We start from the raw sequence: 23,059 nt of genomic DNA, 5'->3' as shown, positions 1-23,059 counted from the left end.
CTCAGTTTTCTCATGGCCTGAGCCAGGCTCAGATGGCTTCTCCCTAGGTCTCAGGTCAAACAGCGAGGACTGGTTCTCTCTGTTTCGTTGGGCCCATCCTGGCCGCTTCCTCAGGGCCTGCACTGGGTGGGTCTGGCTGAGAAGAGCAGCTGTTCCCTTGCATGGAATTTGATCTGAGGCTCCAGGCTTGATTCCACATCCTCCTGCCTCCCTGTGGTCCCAGAGGCCAGCTTCTGCCCTTTCAGTCGGGCTGCGGGACAGCCACAGTGTCGGTTGGGGGAGGGGGAGCGTTGGCGTTGCCAGGACCACAGCTTCCAATTAGCTCCAAGAGGCTCCCAGCACAAGAGTGGAATTCTGCCTGCCCCTCCTTTTCCTCCTCCTTTCCTTCTCTTGAGCCTGTTGGCCCTGGCTCCCTGGGGCCAGTGTGTGTGTGTGTGTGTGTGTGTGTGTGTGTGTGTGTGTGCGCACACGTGCGGGCACACAAGCAAGCAAGCAAGCAAGCAAGCTGGGGTGCTATGGGAACTCCTGGGGAAAGTCAGCATGTCCTTCCTAAGTAGAGTTGCCAGCATCTGGGACCTGGGCATCATAGCCCAGCTGTACCCTTCAAGGAGTGGGAGGAGGGGGAGATTTGTCTAGCCTTAGGCCCTTTGCCCGAACCTATCAGGAGCCTCCTTCAGCCTCAGGACGCCCGAGGTAGGGGTCTTCAGTGAGATGAGACCTCATGAAGAGGGCAGGAGGCAGTGCCCCGCTGCATGGGCAGGGCCTGAAGCAGAGCCAGGGTCCTAGAAATACTCCGACCTGGTAGCTCATGGGCTGGGGCGTCTCTTCAGCAGGAACCCCAGCCTGTGTCTGGCAGCCCAGAGGCCCTCCCGGAGCCCAGGCCCTGGAGCCAGGTGTCAGAGACCACCTCCTCTGGGGCCGAGGCCAGTGCAGCTCAGGCAGACTTGCGGCAGCAGCGGAGAACAGAGGCCCCAGCCCCAGGGTGCAGTGAGGTAATGCACACCTTTGTCCCTGAAGCCGGTGGGGGCACTGCTGCTGGGACTAGAGGCCATGAGAGGCCCTGGGCACAGGCCTGCATTTGCTGCTGGGAACCACAGCCGCCGTCACAGCCAGTGTGGGAGACCCGTCTGCAGAGGGGAGCGTGGGCAGCCCTGTCCTGATAGGGGAGACACGGCTTGGGGCCCAGAGCCATGGGGAAATTCTGGAAGCAGCCCCTCAGGACCACGATGCAGGACTAACCCCAAACTTCTGCTTGTTCACCCCCTCCTCACTCGGTTCCTGTGCTTTGGTCCTGTTGGCACATGTTTGTCCTGTGAATCAGCCCATCCCAGGGGACTGTGGGGAGCTCTGAGAACAAGTTCTCGGCACACGAGCCTCCAGCTGCTTCTCACCTGGACAAAAGCAGAGGCAGCAAACACAAGGCCTGCCGGAGGGCTTCAGGACACAAAAGGATTTTAATTTGAATTTGCTACCAAGATGTAAACCCAGAAGCTTTTATGTAAAAAAATCTGCATTTCTGGCTTCTCTTGAAAAAGAAAATTGCAAGAAGAGCCGCCCTGCTGGAGACGAGTGGTAACTGCCGCCTCCTTGACACTGGCTAGAGCGCTCCGGTTTGCCAGTTCCCACCTGCCTGCCCTCATTCCATCACCTACCTGGCCCTGTAAGCATTTGAGTTTGCAGCCCCTGAGCTAACTGGACTGTGGCACAGCTGACTACACCCCACCCCGGCTCTGCCAAGCACCAAGGAAGATGGAGGTCATATGTTCAGATACAGCACTCAGGGGCCCTTAAACTGCTGCCTGACCTCGGCCCTCAGTCCGGCAGCTGTGACTTGCTCCAACAGGATATTTCTCCTTTGCCTTGTTCCTTTCATGAGATGGGCCCACTGGAGGCTTTGTGATCATGGCCAGTTTGCAAGCACAAGGGCCTGGTGGAATCATCATCCTGACCGTGCAGGTCACACTTCTCCCCCTGGAGGGTCTGACACACCAAGGCTTGTGGGAACAGGAAGACATAGGAGGAGCAGAAGGTCACGGACAGAAGGGGCTCCTGTACTAGAACATTGACCTTTGAACGAGTTTTGTAACTTCATCACCTCTTCAAATCAGGTCACGGTGGGAACGAGGGAGAGCGAGGTGGGCTGGGGCTTTCCTGGGAGAAGGACCCCTCATCTCACCTGCAGCGGGATTCTGAGAACTTGTTCTCCCGCGTGACAGCTCCAGTGTCTGAAAAGAAAAGCTGCATGAAGACCTCTGACTGTGCCTTTCCCAGCTCAGTGCCGCTCAACGAAGCTGGGAGAAGGGCATGACCCTCAAAGCCATGGGAGACCACCCTGCACCCAGGAGCACTCTCTGCATTCTCACCAGGATCCAGCCCTTCCTTATCGCAAACCTCAAGGTTAAAGAGGACTTTGAGACAGCGGTGGAGTGAGTAGTGGAAGGAAGGCAAAAGAAGGCAACTTTGAGAGCAGAGGCTGCCCAAGAACTCAAACCAGCTCGCCCCTAAGTGGAGTGGAGCTTGAGTGGCATGAGGCTGGCCAATTGCGCTGGGGGATGTAGACGTGATCTGAAGCAAATGAAGGCTGCCCTTCCTTTACGGAACCCCCTTCCCCACCATACTTATCATTAAGGTGGGCTCCTAGAAGCAGAGCTGGAGCCTGGCTTCCTGTGCTAACGTTTCGTTGAGGGAGTGCCCTCAGGAGAGACCCATAAGGAAGTGAGAGAAGCAGGATGAGGCAAAAGAAGCAGCTCCAGACGGCATGCTGGCTGGATTCCAGCCTCAGCTTGGTGTCCTCCATATCAGTGGGTCACTAGGCGTCAGCCACCCCTGGCTTCGATGTAACCACCAAGCCATTTCCAGGGATGGCAGGTCCCTGGCTAAAGACACCTTTCTGGAGAAGGGGCTGGCTAAACAGTATTCATGGCAGCTGGAGATGGGTGCACTGGCCCAAAGAGGGGAAGTGGGCAGAACTACAACACCCCTATACACTGGCAGCCCACATGTGACACACACAGGCACTCATAAGGGCACCTGCACACACCTCTCTATAATCAAGTTATGTGGGATCAGGGCAGCAGAACCCTGCACAGCCAGGCAGGAAAGCTTCCAGCACCTTCTCACTCTTGTTCCAGGCTCTGTGCATCACACCAGCACCCACATGAATTGAGTGAGAAATGTGGGCTGGGTTGCTGGCCTGTTGTTCGCATGTCTGACCTGGTACCTGTGCGTGCCCATGATCCTGGCTCTGACTCTGTTCTGGGTGTGGCATGCCTGTTTCCTCTGTGTGTGCCGAGCTGCCACTATGTGTCCATGTCCCAGTGTATGTCCCTGTTGCACCCCATGTCTGTTTTACTTACACCTGGATGCCTTCCCCATTTCCAGGGTTTTCTGAGAACCCTCCCCTGACCCCCTGTACCCTGCCCTAGACACCAGTAGACCAGAATCACAAACTCAGGAGCCCTAAGGTCCAGGCTAGGTGAACTTCATGGCAGGTTCCCATCCACCCGGGCTCAGATTCCCCAGGTGTGCAATGGAGGATAGTCTGGTCACCTCCACTCTGGGAGCCCCAGGCTCCCCCAGACTCTGGGCCTGAGGCTGGAGGCTGCTACACGGCCCACACTCATGCCCTCACCCACCCCACCCCACGGTCCTGCCCACAGACGCATGAGAACAGTTATTCTGAGGGGAGCACAGCAGACATGACCAACACTGCTGACCTCCTGGAGCAGATCCCCGACCTCGGAGAGGACATCAAGGATCCAGAGGACTGCTTCACTAAAGGTACTGCCCTGGGTGGGCCTCTGGCCCAGCCTCAGTCCTGCCCACCAGGGCAGGAGGACCTGCAGCTCCTGGGGGTAGAGGGCCATGTTGCACCCCACTCTGACCTGGGTGCCTGCAATTTTTTCCCCCATTCTTCGAGACCCTGGGGGCCGCTCCACCTGCCTGTGACATGAGTCATGGCAAGTATGCCTGTGACGTGCTGGGCAGGCAGCTGTGGGTCGGCTGCGTTTGTGGGATGGTAGCATGACCAGGTGTCCCCACAGCGGCAAGGACTGGATCTAATTCCCCCTGTTCCCTCAGGCCCTGGCACGGCACCTGGCATATAGTAGGTCCTCTGTAAATATTCAAGGTGGGTGTGGCATGTGGCTGTGCTGGTGATTGGCATCTAGAGCTTTTATGAATCCATGGTATATTCGGAGGGCCGCTGGGGATAAAATGAGGGTTTGCCCTCCATGTGGCACACCGTTTGGGGCTATCAGTGAGGAGTCTGCCCTTCCCAAGGCTCAGAAACTGCAAACGTGGAGAAAGGCCAGGGACACAGCACCCCAGGGGGTTCTGGTACATTCCCCCAGGGGGAGGGTTTCCCAGATGAGCACAGGACAAGCTGGAGCTCATCCCAACCCCAGCCTTGCCCCTGCCCAGAACCGCCAGGCCCTTCATCTACTTACTGGTTGCCTAGTCCATCCAACCTATCCACAGGGTACCTGCTGAGTGTGGGCTCCTGCGGGCAGCACTCACAGTCACCCCTCCCTGCCACCCACCCCCTGCCATGGCCCCACCCACCATGTTGCCCAGTTCATGACCCATCATTGTAACCTCTTTCAGTCATTCTTTCAACCATTCAACTTTCTGCCGTCAGATGTGGGCATTTGCAGGTCCTGGACTGGGTCTGACTCCTCTCCCTCCCCCAAAGGCTGTGTCCGGCGCTGTCCCTGCTGCACCGTGGACACCACGCAGGCCCCAGGGAAGGTCTGGTGGAGACTGCGCAAGACCTGCTACCACATCGTGGAGCACAGCTGGTTTGAGACGTTCATCATCTTCATGATCCTGCTCAGTAGTGGAGCGCTGGTACCCTCCTGGGGATTGGGCAGGGAGGTATGGAGGAGGAGGGGAGGGAGAGAAAGGAGATCTCCAGCTGGAAAACCAGGTCAGAAACTGGGGCGGAGCCTCTGTTGAAAATGCATTCCCCCAGGGCCTCAGATCAGGACCAACTCATAAACTGTCAACACCCACAGCACATATGGAGGTCAGAGCAGAAAGGGCTCACAGAGGTCATCTCTCCAGGCCTCCTTCTTCCACAAAGGGAAGTGATTTGCCCAGATCACAGTGCACGGCTGGCATAGGTCGCAGGTCACCAGTCACCTACACCCAAGCCCTGATGACACACCCACCTGCACACAGCATCAGACACTCCGTCAGACTGGTTCAATGCAATTAACAATGCAGGCTGATGTTACACTGGTAGCTCCACTCATTCCATGTCTTCTAGGGCTAGAGGCCAAGCTATGTAGTTCACACATTATCACGTTTAATCCCCATAGCAACCCTTTGTAGAAACACTAAGTAACTCACCCAAAGCCCCACCACTCACAAGCAGCAGATGTGGCATTTGAGCCAAGAGAGTCAGATTCCGAGTCCTTTGTCTTGACTTTCCATTTGTTCAATAGATCTTTACTAAGCTCTGCTTGTAGCTACTGGTCCTGTGAGCCATGGAGGAGCAATAGGAGGAAGAGACTCTGGCTCTGGCCTCAGGGGCTCCCAGTCTAGTTGGAGAAATCAGATTCAGCAGGTTTGAGATAGTCAGAGATCAGCTCGAGAGAGAGTTGAGTAAGAATGGAGTAGATGACTCAGGGTGATGGGAGGTCAGGGGGAACTGGAGCAATCAGGAAGACTCCCTGGAGGAAGCAGATGGAACTGGACTATGGAAAATAGGGAGGTTTGGTGAGGCCGGGAGGAGCAGTGAGGCCCTCCAGGGATGCCCTCTCTGGTTCCCAAGCACCTTACTCATTTCTCAGAGCCCTTCTAGGAGATGGAACAGCCCTGGAGAGGGTTGTGAAAGGTGCTGGTGGGCAGAGAGAGGGGTGATCAGAACAAACAGAAACTTTCCTAGCCCAGAGAGAGCAAGCACCTGATATTGTTGAGGAGATTAGAACCCCATGGGTGAGCAACTAACAAGGAATGCTTTGGACTATAGAGAGGGAGAGGGCCACTCTGATCCCAGGCTGTTTGCCTCCAGCACATGCTGCCTCCTGTTGGGGCAGGCCATGGGGAGACATTGCAGCTATCACTTCTAAACTTCTGGGCCTCCCATCCCACCCTGTACTGCCCTGCCCCTGTTCCAGAGTGGGCCTGGAGCCATGGCTTGCAGGCTACATGCTGTTTTACCATCAGCAGCTAGAGCCAAATATCTGTAGGCTTCAGAGAAGGAGGATTTGACAATATGTTAACGAGTTTTGTTTTTAAACAGCCACAAACAAGGGCAGCCAGAGCCATTTAGTCTGGGCTGTGGAGGAAAAGCTCAGCCTAACATAAGTGAGGAGGAGTTTTGGCAGGCGAATGGTGAATCTCATCAGGGTAGAGAGCCAAGCACTGTAAAAAAAAACACACACACACACACATCAATGATATACAGAGAAAAAGAAGTCGGAGTGTGTTATTTAAAGTTATAAACTTGTTTAACAGAAAGCAGATTATGTATCACTTTGAAATTGCTGAAGGGAAAAATTTTTTAAGAACACAGAGATTTTACAGCAAAAGATAGGTGGAAAAAAGGAACAAGGAAGCATTAAATCAGGAAACAATATGGCAAAGGCAAGATCAAGCATGTGTTTTAATAATAAATGTAACTGGATAAAATTCATCTTTTAAAAGAAAAGGACTCTAAATGGACTGAAGAAAAAAATCTTCAGCTATGTGGTCTCAAATGACAAATCTGAAACACTGTGACTCAGAAATAGTAAAAGGAAATAATAAGATATAGCAGACAAATGCAAACAATGACAACAAAAATCAGAGTGTTTTTGTTTGTTAATGTTAAACAAGGTTGAATTCAAGGTAAAAATTGAGATAAAACAAAGAGGGTCCAACCTATAATAAAAATACAACTATTATGAATATATTTGCTTGGGATTTCATAGCACTTATACAAAGCAAAATCAGAAAAAAAACTGGCAACAGTGCAGTAGTACAGTGAGATTTTACCACACTTCTATTAGCACTTGACAAATCAAGTAGAAAGAACAAGACAATGAGATATGTAAAAAATATGTATAGTTAATAAATTTGATCTAACATAATAATAAAAATAATAGCTAACACTTAAATAGTACTGACTATGTGCCAGGCCCTGTTGTAACATTTTACAAACATTAATACATTTAATTCTCATAATAACCCTGTGAGATAGGCACTGTTTTACAGGTAAGAAGACTGCTAAGTGTAGCAAAAATAGAAAGATTAAAAACAAACCCTTAGAAATGTAAAAGTTATCTTAAACTTTGGATCAAACAGAAAATAGTTTCATGGTGGGTTCATGGGTGTTCGTTATATTAATAAGTAAGCAAATAAATAGAGACTATTCATGGACCAAAGATGACAGTGTGTCATAAATCAAAGGTTACAGTTCAATCAGTTTTGTCCACCTGAAATCTAGAAAAATAAGAAAGGAAAAATAGAGGTATAGAAAAAACTTTGACTTGGGAGAGGGGGAAAGAAACTAGAAAATAACAATATCAGTAATACTGCATGTGGGATGCAGCCAAAGCTGTAATGAGTAAAATTAATAGACTTAACCATTTTCATTGTTAAATAGAAAGAATAAATTCATTAACTCAAGAAATTAGAAATACAACAACAAAATAATCTTAAAGAAAGCAAAGGAGGGACTTCCCTGGTGGTGCAGTGGTTAAGAAACCGCCTGCCAATGCAGGGGACACGGGTTCGAACCCTGGTCCAGGAAGATCCCACATGCCATGGAGCAACGAAGCCCATGCACCACAGCTACTGAGCCTGTGCTCTAGAACCCTTGAGCCACGACTACTGAGCCCATGTGCCACAACTACTGAAGCCCACGTGCCTAGAGCCTGTGCTCAGCAACAAGAGAAGCCACCACAGGGAGAGGCCTGCTCACCACAAGAGTAGCCCGCTGCTCACTGCAACTAGAGAAAACCCCTCGTGCAGTAATGAAGACCCAACACAGCCAAAAATAAATAAAATAAATAAACAAATGTAAAAAAATTTTTTTAAATAAAGCAAAGGAAGTAATTAATAAAATAAAAACACAAATTAATGAATTAGAAAATAAATAGTAAGTCTGATAAAATTTCCAAAGCTGATTCCTTCAAAAAGTAAAACAATCAAATAAACCACTAGGTCTAATCTCTTACATCTCCAAGAGTGGATTCTTTCATATTCTCAAAGAAGAAGATAATTTCAATCCTATTTAAAATCTTCTAGGGTATGAACAAAGATGGAAAATCTACAAATTCTTTTTATGAAAGCTAAATAGTGCTGATTTTTAAAACCTTAAGTATACCAGAAGTAAAACCACAGACCAGTTTTCATACTCTATACTAGTGAATAGTGATGCAAAATTCTTAAAATACATGCAAATAGGATCCAGTAAAATATTTGAAAGACTAAATGAGTCATAGCTAGGTTTATCTTAAAAAGTCAGAATGATGCCCTACTAGGAAATCTATTTATATGAGTCAGACAAAGATGAAAAACCATATAATTGTCTCAATGAATGCCTGATTTTTAAAACTTTGGTAAGAATAGAAATAAAATATATTTCCTTTACTTAATGAAAAACTTACTTTCAAATTAACTTCTTCCATCATCATTAGTAGTAAAGCACTAGAAACATTTTTATTAAAGTCAGGAATAAGAAAAGGATGATTTAACTACCTTTTAGCTGTTTTTCATTATTTAATAATAATCTTGAAGTACTAGCCAGTGCAATTAATCAAGAAAATTAAACATACAGTATAAAAATCAGAAAAACAGAAGAATTTAAGTTAATATAGTCAAGTATAAAATGAGTTTAAAATAATAGAAATATATCATTACTTGTAGATAGTGATTGCTTAGAAAAATTTTAAAACCTATTAAAAACATTATATGGCCAGTTATAAAACAAATATACAAATAATTGTTGCTGTTATTTTATACTAACAGAAACCACTTAGTCACAAGTAACATTTCTCCAATAGTCCTTACATGCCAGGCATTGTAGCCATAAAATAATTGGGAATGAATATAACATGGAATGTATAAGAGGTACACGAAGAAAACTATTAAACTTGCCTAAGGAGTGTAAAAGAAGACAAACAGATAAACATACTATAAATATACTCTGGTCTTGGGCAGAAAGACTGTATTAGTTCCTAAAACTAATGAGTTATTAAACTCAAGGCAATAATAAATTTCTAACATTTTAAAGGGAATTTGACAAAACATTGCTTAAGTTTATCTTAAAGATTATGAAAAATGGCCAGGAAAATTCATATGACACTAATTCAGGAATAGACCAAGAGAGCAGTAGAACCACACCGAGGTTGGAAATACATTTAAGCAAATATAGAAATGTGGTAGATGATAGTGTTGACTTCTACTCTGTGGATTTAAAGTGGGTTCTTTAATAAAGTGTTAGGGCACTTGACTAGTCACTATGAAAAAAATATTAAAATATATATTTGCTCCAACCAAAATATATTAGATTTTAAAAATTGTAATATAAAACAATGAAACGAGAAAGGAAGGAAGGCAGGGAGGGAGGGAGGAAGGAAGGAAGGAAGGAAGAAAGGAAAAGGAAAAGGGAGATCATTTATTTTCTAGCCTTGGAATAGGCAAGGGCTTTCTTTTTGCTTTTTTCTTTTCTTTTTTTTCATATGTACCTCATTTTTAAATTTTTTGTAGTCTTTTAAATTTTTTTTATACATTTAAAAATGTTATTTATTTATTCATTCATTCATTCATTTATTTTTGGCTGCACCAGGTCTTAGGTGTGGCACACAGGATCTTTGTTGTGGCATGCGGGATCTTTAGTTGCGGCACGCGGACTTCTCAGTTGTGGCACATGGACTCTTAGTTGCAACATGCAGACTCTTAGTTGTGGTATGCATTCAGGATCTAGTTCCTGGACCAGGGATCCAACCCAGGCCCCCTGCATTGGGAGCACAGAGTCTTGCCCACTGGACCACCAGGGAAGTCCCTATAGTCTTTTTTTAATTAAATTTTTATGCTATATTGGAGTATAGTTGATTTACAATGTTGTGTTCATTTCAGATGTACAGCAAAGTGATTCAGTTATAAATATACGTATATCCATTCTTTTTCAGATTCTTTTCCCATATAGGTTATTACAGAATATTGAGTAGAGTTCCCTGTGCTATACAATAGGCCCTTGTTGATTATCTATTTTATATATAGTAGTGTGTATATGTCAATCCCAAACTCCTAATTTATCCCTCCCCCACCCCCACAACCTTTCCCCTTTGGCAACCACAAGTTTGTTTTTTCATGTCTGTGAGTCTGTTTCTATTTTGTAAATATGTTCATTTATATCATTTTTTTTAGATTCCACATATAAGTGATATCATATGATATTTGTCTTTCTCTGTCTGATTTCACTCACTATGATAATCCCCAGGTCCATCCATGTTGCTGCAATGGCATTATTTCATTCTTTTTTATGGCTGAGTAATATTCCATTGTATATATGTATCACATCTTCTTTATTCATTCCTCTGTTGATGGACATTTAGGTTACTTCCATGTGTTGGCTGTTGTAAATAGTGCTGCAATGAACACTGGGGTGCGTGCATCTTTTTGAATTATGGTTTTCTCCAGATATATGCCCAGGAGTGGGATTGCTGGATCATATGGTAGTTCTATTTTTACTTTTTAAGGAACCTCCATACTGTTCTCCATAGTGGCTGTATCAATTTACATTCCCACCAACAATGCAAGAGGGTTCCCTTTTCTCCACACCCTCTCCAGCACTTACTGTTCGTAGACTTTTTGATGATGGCCATTCTGACTGGTGTGAGGTGATACCTCATTGTAGTTTTGATTTGCATTTCCTAATAATTAGTAATGTTGAGCATCCTTTCATGTGCATTTTGCCATCTGTATGTCTTCTTTGAAAAAGTGTCTATTTAGATCTTCTGCCCATTTTTGATTGGGGAGTTTATTTTTTTGATACTGAGCTGCATGAGCTGTTTGTGTATTTTAGAGATTAATCCATTATTGGTCACTTTGTTTGCAAATATTTTCTCCCATTTTGTGGATTGCCTTTTTTGTTTTTTTTATGGTTCCCTTTGCTGTGCAAAAGCTTTTGAGTATAATTAGGTCCCATTTGCTTGTGTTTGTTTTTATTTTCATTACTCTAGAAGGTGGATCCAGAAAGATATTGTTGCAATTTATGTCAAAGAGCGTTCTGCCTGTGTTTTCTTCTAAGAGTTTATAGTATTTGATCTAACATTTAGGTCTTTAATCCACTTTGAGTTTATTTTTGTGTATGGTGTTTGTTAGAGAATGTTACAATTTCATCCTTTTACATGTAGCTGTCCAGTTTTCCCATCACCACTTATTGAAGAGACTGTCTTTTCTCCATTGTATAGTATTGCCTCCTTTGTCGTAGATTAATTGACTGCAGGTATGTGGGCTTATTTCTGGGCTTTCTATCCTGTTCCATTGATCTATATTTTTATTTTTTTGCCAGTACCATACTGCTTTGATTACTGTAGCTTTGTAGTATAGTCTGAAGTCAGGGAACCTGATTCCTCCAGCTCCGTTTTTCTTTCTCAAGATTGCTTTTGCTATTCAGCGTCTTTTGTGTTTCTATACAAATTTTAAAAAATTTTTTCTAGTTCTGCAATAAATAACATTGGTAATTTCATAAGGATTGCATTAAATCTGTAGATTACCTTGGGTGGTATAGTCATTTTGACAATATTGATTCTTCCAATCCAAGGACATGGTATATCTTTCCATCTGTTTGTGTCATCTTCGATTTCTTTCATCAGTGTCTTATAGTTTTTGGAGTACAGGTCTTTTGCCTCCTTAGGTAGGTTTATTCTTAGGTATTTTATTCTTTTTGAGATGATAGTAAATGGGATTGTTTCCTTAATTTCTCTTTCTGATCTTTCATTGTTAGTATATAGAAATGCAACAGATTTCTGCATATTAATTTTAGATCCTGCAACTTTACCAAATTCACTGATGAGCTCTAGTAGTTTTCTGGCAGCATTTTTAGGATTTTCTATGTATAGTATCATGTCATCTGCAAACAGTAACAGTTTTACTTCTCCTTTTCCACTTTGATTTCCTTTTATTTCTTTTTCTTCTCTGATTGCTGTATCTAGGACTTCCAAAACTATGTTGAATAAAAGTGGCAAGAGTGGACATCCTTGCCTTGTTCCTGATCTTAGAGGGAATGTTTTCAGCTTTTCACCACTGAGTATGATGTTAGCTGTGGGCTTGTCATATATGTACTTTATTATGTTGAGTAGGTTCCCTCTATGCCCATGTTCTGGAGAGTTTTTTTCATAAATGGGTGTTGAATTTTGTCAAAAGCATTTTCTGCATCTGTTGAGATGATCATATGGTTTTTATTCTTCAATTTGTTGATGTGGTGTATCACACTGATTGATTTGTGGATATTGAAAAATCCTTGCACCCCTGGGATAAATCCCACTTGATCATGGGGTATGATCCTTTTAATATATTGTTGGATTTGCTTTGCTAATATTTTGCTGAGGATTTTTGTATCTATGTTCATCAGTGATATTGGCCTGTAATTTTCTTTTTTTGTGGTATCTTCATATGTTTTGGATATCAGGGTAATGGTGGCCTCATAGAATGAGTTTGGGAGTGTTTTATCCTCTGCAATTGTTTGAAATAGTCTCAGTAGGATAGGTGTTAATTCTTCTCTAAATGTTTGATAGAATTCACCTGTGAAGCCATCTGGTCCTGGACTTTTGTTTGTTGGAAGTTTTTTAATCACAGTTTCAATTTCATTACTTGTGATTGGTCTGTTCACATTTTCTATTTCTTCCTGGTTCAGTCTTGGAAGATTGTACCTTTCTAAGAATTTGTCCACTTTTTCCAGGTTGTCCATTTTATTGGCATATAGTTGCTTGTAGTAGTCGCTTATGATCCTTTGTATTTCTGTGGTGTCCATTGTAACTTCTCTTTTTTTTTTCATTTCATTTCCAATTTTATTGATTTGAGTCCTCTCCCTTTTTTTCCCTTGATGAAACCTGGCTAAAGGTTTATCAATTTTGTTTATCTTTTCAAAGAACCAGCTTTTAGTTTCATTGATCTTTTCTACTGTTTTCTTTGTTTCTATTTTATTTCTGCTCTGATCTTTATGATTTCTTTCCTTCTACTAACTTTGGGTTTTGTTTGTTCTTCTCTAGTTGCTTTAGGTGTAAGATTAGGTTGTTTATTTGTGATTTTTCTTGTTTCCTGAGGTAAGATTGTATTGCTATAAACTTTCCTCTTAGAACTGCTTTTGCCATGTCCCATAGGTTTTGGATCATTGTGCTTTCATTTTCATTTGTCTCTAGGTATTTTTTGATGTCCTCCTTGATTTCTCCAGTGATCCATTGGTTGTTTAGTAGCATATTGTTTAGCCTCCACATGTTTGTGATTTTTACAGTTTTTTTCTTGTAGTTGATTTCTAATCTCATAGCGTTTTGTTTGGAAAAGATGCTTGATATGATTCCAATTTTCTTAAATTTACTGAGACTCACTTTGTGGCCCAGCATATGGTCAATCCTGGAGAATATTACATGTACACTTGAGAAGAATGTGTATTCTGCTGCTTCTGGATGGAATGCTCTATAAATATCAGTTAAGTCTATCTGGTGTAATGTATCATTTAAGGCCTGTGTTTCCTTATTGATCTTCTGTCTGGATGATCCGTCCATTGATGAAAGTAGGGTGTTAAAGTCCCCCACTGTTGTTGTGTTACTGTTGATTTTTCCTTTTATGGCTGTTAGTATTTGCCTTATATATTGGGGTGCTCCTATTTTTTGTAAGTATATATTTTGGGTGCATATATACTTACAATTGTTATATCTTCTTCTTGGATTGATCCCTTGATCATTTTTTTGTGTCCTTCTTTGTCTCTTTTAACAGTCTTTATTTTAAAGTCTATTTTGTCTGATATGAGTATTGCTACTCCAGCTTTCTTTTGATTTCCCTTTGCATGGAATACCTTTTTCCATCCCCTCACTTTCAGTCTGTATGTGTCCCTAGATCTGAAATGGGTCTCTTGTAGACAGCATATATACGGGTCTTGTTTTTGTATCCATTCAGGCAGTCTGTGTCTTTTAGTTGGAGCGTTTAATCTTTTTACATTTAAGATAATTATTAATATGTATGTTCTTATTGCCATTTTGTTCATTATTTTTGTTTTTTTTAGGTCTTTTTTCTTCCCTTCCTCTTTTGTTTTCTCCTCTTGTGATTTGATGACTATCTTTAATGTTGTGTTTGGATTCCTTTTTCTTTTTCGTGTGTGTATCCATTGTAGATTTTTGATTGTGGTTACCATGAGGTTTTGATATAGCAATCTGTATATATACAAGGTTGTTTTAAGTTGCTGGTCTCTTAATTTCAAATGCATTTCCAATATCCTGCATTTGTACTCTCCTCTTCTCACAATTGCTGGTTTTGATGTCATATTTGTGTGTGGATGATTTCTTACCTTTACTGCATGTTTGCTTTTACCAGTGAGCTTTCCCATTTTTAATTTTCTTGTTTCTAGTTGTGGCCTTTTCTTTTCCACCTAGAGAAGTTCCTTTAGCATTTGTTGTAAAGGTGGTTTGGTGGTGCTGAATTCTCTTAGCTTTTGCTTGTCTGTGAAGCTTTTGATTTTTCCATTGAATCTGAATGAGAGCCTTGCTAGGTAGAGTATTCTTGGTTGTAGGTTTCTCCCTTTCATCACTTTAAACATATCATGCCACTCCCTTCTGGCCTGCATAGTTTCTGCTGAAAAATCAGCTGATAACCTTATGGGGATTCCCTTGTTTGTTATTTGTTGCTTTTCCCTTGTTGCTCTTATATTTTTTCTTTGTCTTTAATTTTTGTCTGTTTGATTAATATGTGTCTTGGAGTGTTCCTCCTTGGGTTTATCCTGTGTGGGACTCTCTGTGCTTCCTGGACGTGGGTGACTGTTTCCTTCCCCATGTTAGGGAAGTTTTCAGCTGTTATCTCTTCAAATGTTTTCTCAGGCGCTTTCTCTCTCTCTTTTCCTTCTGAGATCTTTGTAATGTTGGTATGTTTAATGTTGTCCTAGAGGTCTCTTAAACTGTCTTCATTTCTTTTCATTCTTTTTTCTTTATTCTCTTCCACATCAGTGATTTCCACCATTCTGTCTTCCAGCTCACTTATTTGTTCTTCTGCCTCATTTATTCTTCAATTGATTCCTTCTAGTGTATTTTTCATTTCCATTATTGTATTGTTCATCTCTTTGTTCTTTAAATCTTCTAGCTCCTTGTTGAACATTTCTTGTATCCTCTCAGTCTGTGCCTCCATTCTTTGTCCAAGATCTTGGATCATCTTTACTTTCATTACTCTGAGTTCTTTTTCAGGTATATTTCCTATATCCACTTCACTTATTTGTTATTCTGGGGTTTTATCTTGTTCCTTCATCTGGAAGATATTTCTCTGCCATCTCATTTTGTCTGACTTTCTGTGTTTGTGGTCTCCATTGCTCAGGCTGCAGGATTGTAGCTCCTCTCACTTGCAGTGTTTGCCCCCTGGCGGGTGCAGTTGGTCCAGGGCCTTGTGCAGGCTTCCTGGTGGCAGGGACTGGTGCCTGCCCACTGGTGGGTGGAGCTGAGTCTTGTCCCTCTGGTGGGCAGGGGTGTGTCAAGGGCAGCTGTTAGCTCAGGACATCTTTAGCCAGCCTGTCTGCTGATGGGTGGGGCTCTGTTCCCACCCTGTTGGTTGTTTGGCCTGAGACGTCCCAGCACTGGAGCCTGCAGGATGCTGTGCTGGGCCAGGTCTCAGTGCCAAAATGTTGACCTTTGGGAGAGCTCATGCTGATGAACATTCCTTGGGGCCTCTGCCACCAGTGTCCTTGCCCCCACAGTGAACCACAGGCAGCACTTGCCTCCTCAGGATACCCTCCAAGACTCACAGGTAGGTCTGGCCCAGGCTCCTATGGTGTCACTGCTTTGCCCTGGGTCCCAGTGCACATGAAACCTTGTGTGCACCCTCCAAGAGTGGAGTCTGTGTTTCCTCCAGTCCTGTGGAGCTCCTGTACTCAAGCCCCCCTGGCCTTCAAAGCCAAATGCTCTGGGGGCTCCTCCTCCCAATGCTAGACCCCAAGGCTGGGGGAACCTGATGTGGGATTCAGAACTCTTACTCCTGTGGGAGAACCTCTGCAATATAATTATTTTCCAGTTTGTATGTCATCCACCTGGCATGTATGGGATTTGATTGTATCACAAAAGTGCCCTTCTTACCATCTCGTTGTGGCTTCTTCTTTGTCTTTGGATGTAGAGTATCTTTTTTGGTAGTTTCCCATCTTTTTTTGTCGATGGTTGTTCAGCAGTTAGTTGTAATTTTGGTGTTTTCATGAGAGGCAGTGAGCTCAAGTCCTTCTACTCTGCCATCTTGTTCAGGAAGTCTCTGGCAAGGACTTTCTTAACATGATGCCAAAGGTTTTACTAAATGAAAAGCATAACAAATGATATAAATATATTAAATGATATAATAATAAGTGAAAGTAAAGTATAGAACTTCAGTACGGTAAACAAAAGTAAACAAGATTTAAAGGCACAGAACTAGGATAAAGTATATAAAACAAAGAGTTAATGTCCCCAAATAAACCAGACCATCAAGTGAAAAAATAGGTAAAGGACATGAACAGGCAATTTATAAAGAGAACACTGCAAATATCCAAGGAAATGATGTCAGTATCACTAGTAATAAGATAAATTAAAATGTAACAAATACAAATTTCATTCATTAGGCTGGGAAATGTGACAAAGGAGAAACTGCACCAGTGTGGGTGGTGGGGAAAGAGCCACCTTCATGCACTGTGGAAGAAGTCTCAAATTGGTGTCCCCTTTTGGAGGTCCTGTTCCTAATCTGTACCAAAAGTATAACTTTGACCTGGCACCTCAATTCTAGAAATTTATGCTCAAGATAATCAGACACTGTGCTCATTGCAATGTTGTTTCTACTAGGGATAAATTGGAAACAATGGCTAAGTTAACAGTAGTATATGCAAATAATGAAATATTATGCAGCCTTTAAAAAGAATGATAGATCTTGTATGTATTCACATTACTTAGTAGGTAAATGTTCACAAAAGATTGTTTCATGGAAAAAGAAATTTCAAAGCAAAATATTTTAGCCTATTTATAAAATCGTGCACTCAAATATATACACACAAATAGTGAGGGTTGAAAGAATGTTCACCTAAATGTTAGCAGAGGTTACTTTAGTGTCATAAAATTGGAGATGCCTTTTATTCTCTTTTTTTTAATCAATATTTTTAATTGAAGTATAGTGATTTACAATGCTGTGTTAATTTCTGCTGTGCAGCAAAGTGATTCAGTTATACATATATATACATTCTTCTTTTTATATTCTTTTCCATCATGGTTTATCATAGGATATTGAATATAGTTCTCTATGCTGTACAGTAGGACCTTGTTGTTTATCCATTCTGTATATAAAAGCCCACATCTGCTAACCCCAACCTCCTACTCCCTCCCTCTCCCAACCCATCCCCCCACCTTGGCAACCACCAGTCTGTTCTCTATGTCTGTGATTCTGTTTCTGTTTCATAGATAGGTTCATTTGTGTCATATTTCAGTTTCCACATAAAAGTGATATCATATATTTGTCTTTCTCTTTCTGACTTACTTCACTTGGTGTGATAGTCTCTAGTTGCATCTATGTTGCTGCAGATGGACTGATTTCATTCTTTTTTATGGCTGAGTAGTATTCCATTGTACATATGTACCACATCTTCTTTATCCATTCCTCTGTTGATGGACATTTAGGTTGTTTCCATGTCTTAGCTATTGTGAATAGTGCTGCTATGAACATAGGGGATGCATGTGTCTTTTTGAATTATAGTTTTGTCTGGATATACACCCAGGAGTGGGATTGTTGAATCATATGGTAATTCTATTTTTAGTTTTCTGAGGAACCTCTGTATTATTTTCCGCAGTGGCTGCGCCAACTTACATTCCCACCAGCAGTGAATGAGCATTCCCTTTTCTCCACACTCTGTCCAGCATTTGTTATTTGTGAACTTTTTAATGACGGCCATTCTGACCAGTGTGAGGTGGTACCTCATTGTAGTTTTGATTTGCATTTCTCTAATAATTAGCAGTGTTGAGCATCTTTTCATGTGCCTATTGGTCATCTGTATGTCTTCTTTAGAGAAATGTCTATTTAGGTCTTCTGCCCATTTTTTGATTGGGTTGTTTGTTTTTTTTGTTGTTGTTTATTCTCTTTTTTATAATTTCTGTACTATTTCATTTTTTATAGGAGGCATACATTTTTATAATCAGAAAAAAACAGGCCTACTTTCTGTCTTGAACAACTCCCAAAGTCCATTTTGGGGCCTGAATTATCCTGTTGTCATATCTACATGGACCAGATTAGCTATGTGGTCTGCTAATCTGACTGCTGACAGCACCAGCCCCCTGGATCACTGTAGCTCACAGATGCCCTGCAGTCAGACAGGGAGGCCCAGAGCGACAGGTGGAGGCAGCTCCCTGGGGCCCTCAGTGACGCATTCAGTTGCCTAGACTGGGAGCCTCAGAGCATATTCTGGATACGGGAAGGTAACTTAGGAGGGGTAGGTACAGATCAGAAGCCTGGAGTTAGAAGAGGGCAGCCGGGGCCATCTGAGTCTCTCTGTTGGCTCGGATATTTGGGTTGAGGCAGCAGTGAGGAGGTGGGGAAAGACTGACAACTTCTAGCATTTTAGGAACGTTGACTCCCAGATGCTGAGGATTGCAGGAGGTTTGACTTCATCTAGTTCTGTGTTTCCTAATCTTCATATCTACAAACTGCCTTTACTATCATTTCTTTAAAATTTTGCCTTAGATGAATATTCACTGGTTTTTTGTTTGTTTAAATAAATTTATTTTAAAGGGCAACTTTGAATGATTGTTGTCATTGGAAACCAATATTGTTTCCTATGAAAAAGGTAATTGCCAAAGTAAATTGAGTAAAAACACAGTGGAGTAGAGGGGGTGGGGAAAGTGTATGCTGTTTCTAGCAGCAGGCCTTGAGCTGTTTTAGAGAGGTCTTAACAGTGCACTAGCACTGAACTGAGACTTGCTCTTTAAAGTGAAGGAAGAAGCATTCTCACTACACATTCTGCCTTGTTGTCCACACACCACATAACATCATTTCCTAACCCAGCAATGGTGCGCACGCGGCTCAGAGGACACACTCAGGAATCCCCTCCACGACATGGCTCCCCTCTGCCCCGCCCTCCTGGGCAGCAGATACTGTCAGAGATGAAGGCTTGTGCGGGGTGGGACTGGCTGGGTCAGGATATCATGTCTGCCTTGTCTACCCTGGTCTGCAGGCCTTCGAGGACATCTACCTGGAGGAGCGGAAGACCATCAAGGTCCTGCTGGAGTATGCCGACAAGATGTTCACCTACATCTTCGTGCTGGAGATGCTGCTCAAGTGGGTGGCCTATGGCTTCAAGAAGTACTTCACCAATGCCTGGTGCTGGCTCGATTTCCTCATTGTGGACGTAAGTGTGGCCCCTGAAGGGAAGAGAGGAGGGGGGCGCCCGTTGCCAGTGTGAGAAGGAGCTGAGGCCGAGGGACAGAAGGACAGGGAAGCGGGAGTCAGCAGGACGAAGTGGAGCATCTTGGCTGTGCCACGGGGTGGGCAAAGGGGCAGGAAGCCTGAGTCTGGGGTCACAGAGGGGAGACCTGTGCTCTGCCATCAGAACCTCCGACTGGGGACACAGGGAAACCTAGGCTTCTGGGAGAAACTATACTCACCATGGGGGATAGTGAAGTGCAGTTCTGGCAGCGGTGTGAGCCAGGGCAGGAGTGGGGTCCCACCCTCTCAGGACGTCCAGAAGGGGGAGCGATGAGCCCGTATTGCAGCCCTCACCACGGCACCTTGTGAAGTGTCTGTCAGGCCCACTACACAGATGACCGGTTAAGAGCCTACATGTCCACACACAGAGGAGGTGTTGTATAGGAGATGGAGTGAGCCAAAGGCCAGAGGGCACGGGATTGGGGAAAGGGTGCTGGGCAGGCAGGAGATCCTCCTGGCTCAGGTAGAAGGTACCACCTAGGGAGGATGAGAGGGGGTGGAGTCACCTGTGAGAAGGAGGAAAGCATGAACGCTGGCTGAGGGGTTCCAGGTGGCTGCCCTGGGTGATCAGGCAGCTGGCAGGGCTTGCCTGACCTCTGGTGTGCCCAGGGGGCCTGGGGCAGGAGGTTGGCGTGTCCCCTGAGCACCCAGTTGGCAGATGGAATGGGAGGCCCCTGACCCACAGTTCCCCAGGCCCCGGGACACTGCTGGGTACCAAGCAGGGTGAGTGCAGGCTCTTGTGGGGCTCCTGAGCACAGTCAAGTGGGAGAGTAGCCACGGCGGGGTGAGAATTGAGACTCAGGATGCGGGGCAGCCTTGGATCTGTGCTCCCTAAGGGCAGAGGGAACACGGCGAAGGGCTCAGGCGAGGACTCATCATCTGGTTGTGGTGGGTCTCGCACAACAGAATGTGGGTTAGGATCTGCAGGCTGGGAAGAGCTTTCCAGAAGACACTCGTAGCTCTGCCCACCAGCAGGGGCTATCCTTCCTATAGTTATAGAAGAGTTTAGGCCTGTGCTTGGTCCCCACTTCGGGCCCAGAGGCTAAAGGGAGGGGCTCAGCTGCCAGTGGGCCTGGCCAGGGTCCAGGCCTGGGTGGGAGGACAAACTTGAATGGCTCCGTGGGCTAGAGTATGTGTGGAGACATAGATCCACATTGCTGGGCCTCCAGCCCAGGCCTCTGTCATCACCCCAAGTGGCTGATGCTAATGCTGGGGTGAGAGGTGCTGGGGTGGCAGAGACGGGGGGAGCTCAAGATGCGCTTAGTCTGGAGGCCTCAGAGCCTCCCTGAGTTGAGGGAGAGGACCCCTGAGGCCTCCTTGCCAAAGGGCCAGGGGAAGGCCTGGGCTCCTGGCAGCTCTGCCCTGAGGCCCCCTCACCCAGCTGTTCTTGCAGCTTTTTGGGACTCCCCCAGGGCAGGCCAGATAGAGTTTGCAAAGACTTCTGGGGAAGCCCACCCACCTCCCACCACCTGCCACCTTGGGGAATTCCGCTGAGGCCAGGCCTAAGGGCCTGGAATTTTCAAGATTGGAGAATTAGCCTGTGGAGAAGGAAACTGAGGCTCACAGCAGAGAAGGGCCTGGCCCAAGGTCAAGGAGAAGGAAGTGCGTGCTGGAATCCAGCTTTCCAGACACTGGCCATGCCCCCCTATCCCCACACTTCATGGAAATGGTGGACTTCAGGCCTCAAGGTCTGGAAAAGGATGTTTCCATGTTCAATTCATGCATTTTTTCGATACTATTGAGCATCTACTGTATGTGGGTGCTATTGTAGATGCTGGGGATCTTGGGGAACAAAACAGACAAAACCCCTGCCTGCATGCAGGAAGGTGACTGTGAACCAGAAACATAATACTTGAGCCAGCTTTATATCACGCTGGTGATGTATACACATGGAGAAAAGGAAGTAGAGAGGGAAGGGGGTTAGGAGGGCCAGGACTCAGGGAGAAAGAAAGATAGAGATTAGAACGTTAAACAGGCTGGCCAGAGTGGGCTCACTGTGGTGACATTTGAAGGAAGTTGGGGTTAGCCAGGCAGATGTCTGCAGAACATTCCAGAGGTTGGAACAGCAGTGCAAAGGTCCTATGGTAGGAGGGTGCCTGGGATACTTGAGGAACCGCAGGGAGGCCAGAGTGGCTGCAGCAGAGGAATGGGGAAGGGAAGTGCAGGAGATGAGGCCAGACTGCATGGGGTAGAACGGATGCAGCCTTTGAAAACCATGGGCCTTTATTTAGAATGAAATGGGGAGGCATTGAAGGGCTTTGGACAGAAGAGCGACATCATCTGACTCATGTTATGAAAGAATCACCCTGTCAGGGTGGTGGGGGAGGGGAGTGGAGGCAGGGAGAAGGTTGGGAGGTTGTGGAAGTGATCCAGGGGAGAGATGATGGCGGCTTGGCCAGGATGGTGGCAGTGGAAGCCTTGAGAAATAGTTGGACTTCTGACATATTTTGAAGGCAGAGCCAACAGGAAATCCTGATGGGTTGGATGTAGGGTGTGAGAGACAGAGAGAAGGCAGGGATGATGCCAAGGCTTGTGGCCTGAGCAGCTGGAAGGATGGAGTTGCCATCAACTGAGATTGGGTGGAGCAGGCAGGGCGAGCTTTGGAAGCAACAGGCAAGGCTGGCCTGCTGGGAGCTAGGCGGGGAGACTGGCCGGACCTGGCTGCCCTCAGCAGCAAGTCCCTGAGAGATGCTCCTCATCCTCTCCCGAGTGGGGGCAGCACAGAAGTCCATGCTGGGAGTCTTCCTCTTCCAAGCCCCTCTGCCCAGCCTTCTCCCAACCTGCTGCTTCCAAGCCTGGGAGGAGGGTCCGGGAGTCAGGGCCCCGCCTGCGGCCCCTCGCCACCGTCAGGCTGCCCTCAGAGCTAGGGTGGTGGTAATGGTGATTGCCGGCGAGGTCAGGCAGCAGGCCGCTTCTAACCTGTGATCACCGGCCAGCAGTGCCATAAGAAGGGATTGGATGCCCCTGGAACTTTAGAAGGATAAAATCCGCTGGGTGGAAATGCCCTGGTGAGGGCGGGGCAGAGAAAGCAGAGAGCAGAGAACAGTCCTCAGGGACTCCATCTGAGCTTCCCTTCTTTGAAGACGGCAGAATGTTGTGAGGTCCAGCTTTGGGGAAATGCCCCAGGATTGTCTGTCTGCTCATACTCAACTCAGGACAGTCCTTCTTCCCCAGAGAGTCTACTTTGGGGGGGCAGGCCCAAGAATCTGACTTGAAGGAAAGCACATGGGACCTAAAGCCCAGGCTCTGTGGCCCTGCTCCTCCACACTAGCGGGTGGCTTTGGAACTCAGTTTTCTCATCTGTAGCATTGGGAGGTGCATTCCAAGTCCTGGGGTGAGTGCGGCTATTACAGACGTGTGTGTGTGTGTGTGTGTGTGTGTGTGTGTGTGTGAAGTGCACACAGCAGGCCCTCAGTGAAGGTCTGAAAGCTGGGACATGCTTGGGCTC

The 23,059-nt window shown here is 45.2% G+C and overlaps 1 protein-coding gene across 2 annotated transcripts in view; it reads left to right on the top strand.

Moving 5' to 3' along the window:
• The window catches only part of SCN5A (sodium voltage-gated channel alpha subunit 5), a 105,086-nt gene that overhangs the window by 67,970 nt on the left and 14,057 nt on the right, over positions 1-23,059 (top strand). For both annotated transcript variants that reach the window (XM_057555289.1, XM_057555290.1), the window contains 4 exons: positions 831-992; positions 3,660-3,780; positions 4,694-4,848; positions 19,361-19,534. In XM_057555289.1, the coding sequence (XP_057411272.1) occupies positions 831-992; positions 3,660-3,780; positions 4,694-4,848; positions 19,361-19,534 (612 nt within the window). The remainder of the gene's footprint in view (positions 1-830; positions 993-3,659; positions 3,781-4,693; positions 4,849-19,360; positions 19,535-23,059) is intronic.

This window comes from Balaenoptera acutorostrata, chromosome 10, assembly GCF_949987535.1.
Source record: "Balaenoptera acutorostrata chromosome 10, mBalAcu1.1, whole genome shotgun sequence".
Lineage (NCBI taxonomy): Eukaryota > Metazoa > Chordata > Mammalia > Artiodactyla > Balaenopteridae > Balaenoptera > Balaenoptera acutorostrata.
Note: the sequence above shows the minus strand (reverse complement) of the source record. Positions and strands in the feature narration are given on the sequence as shown.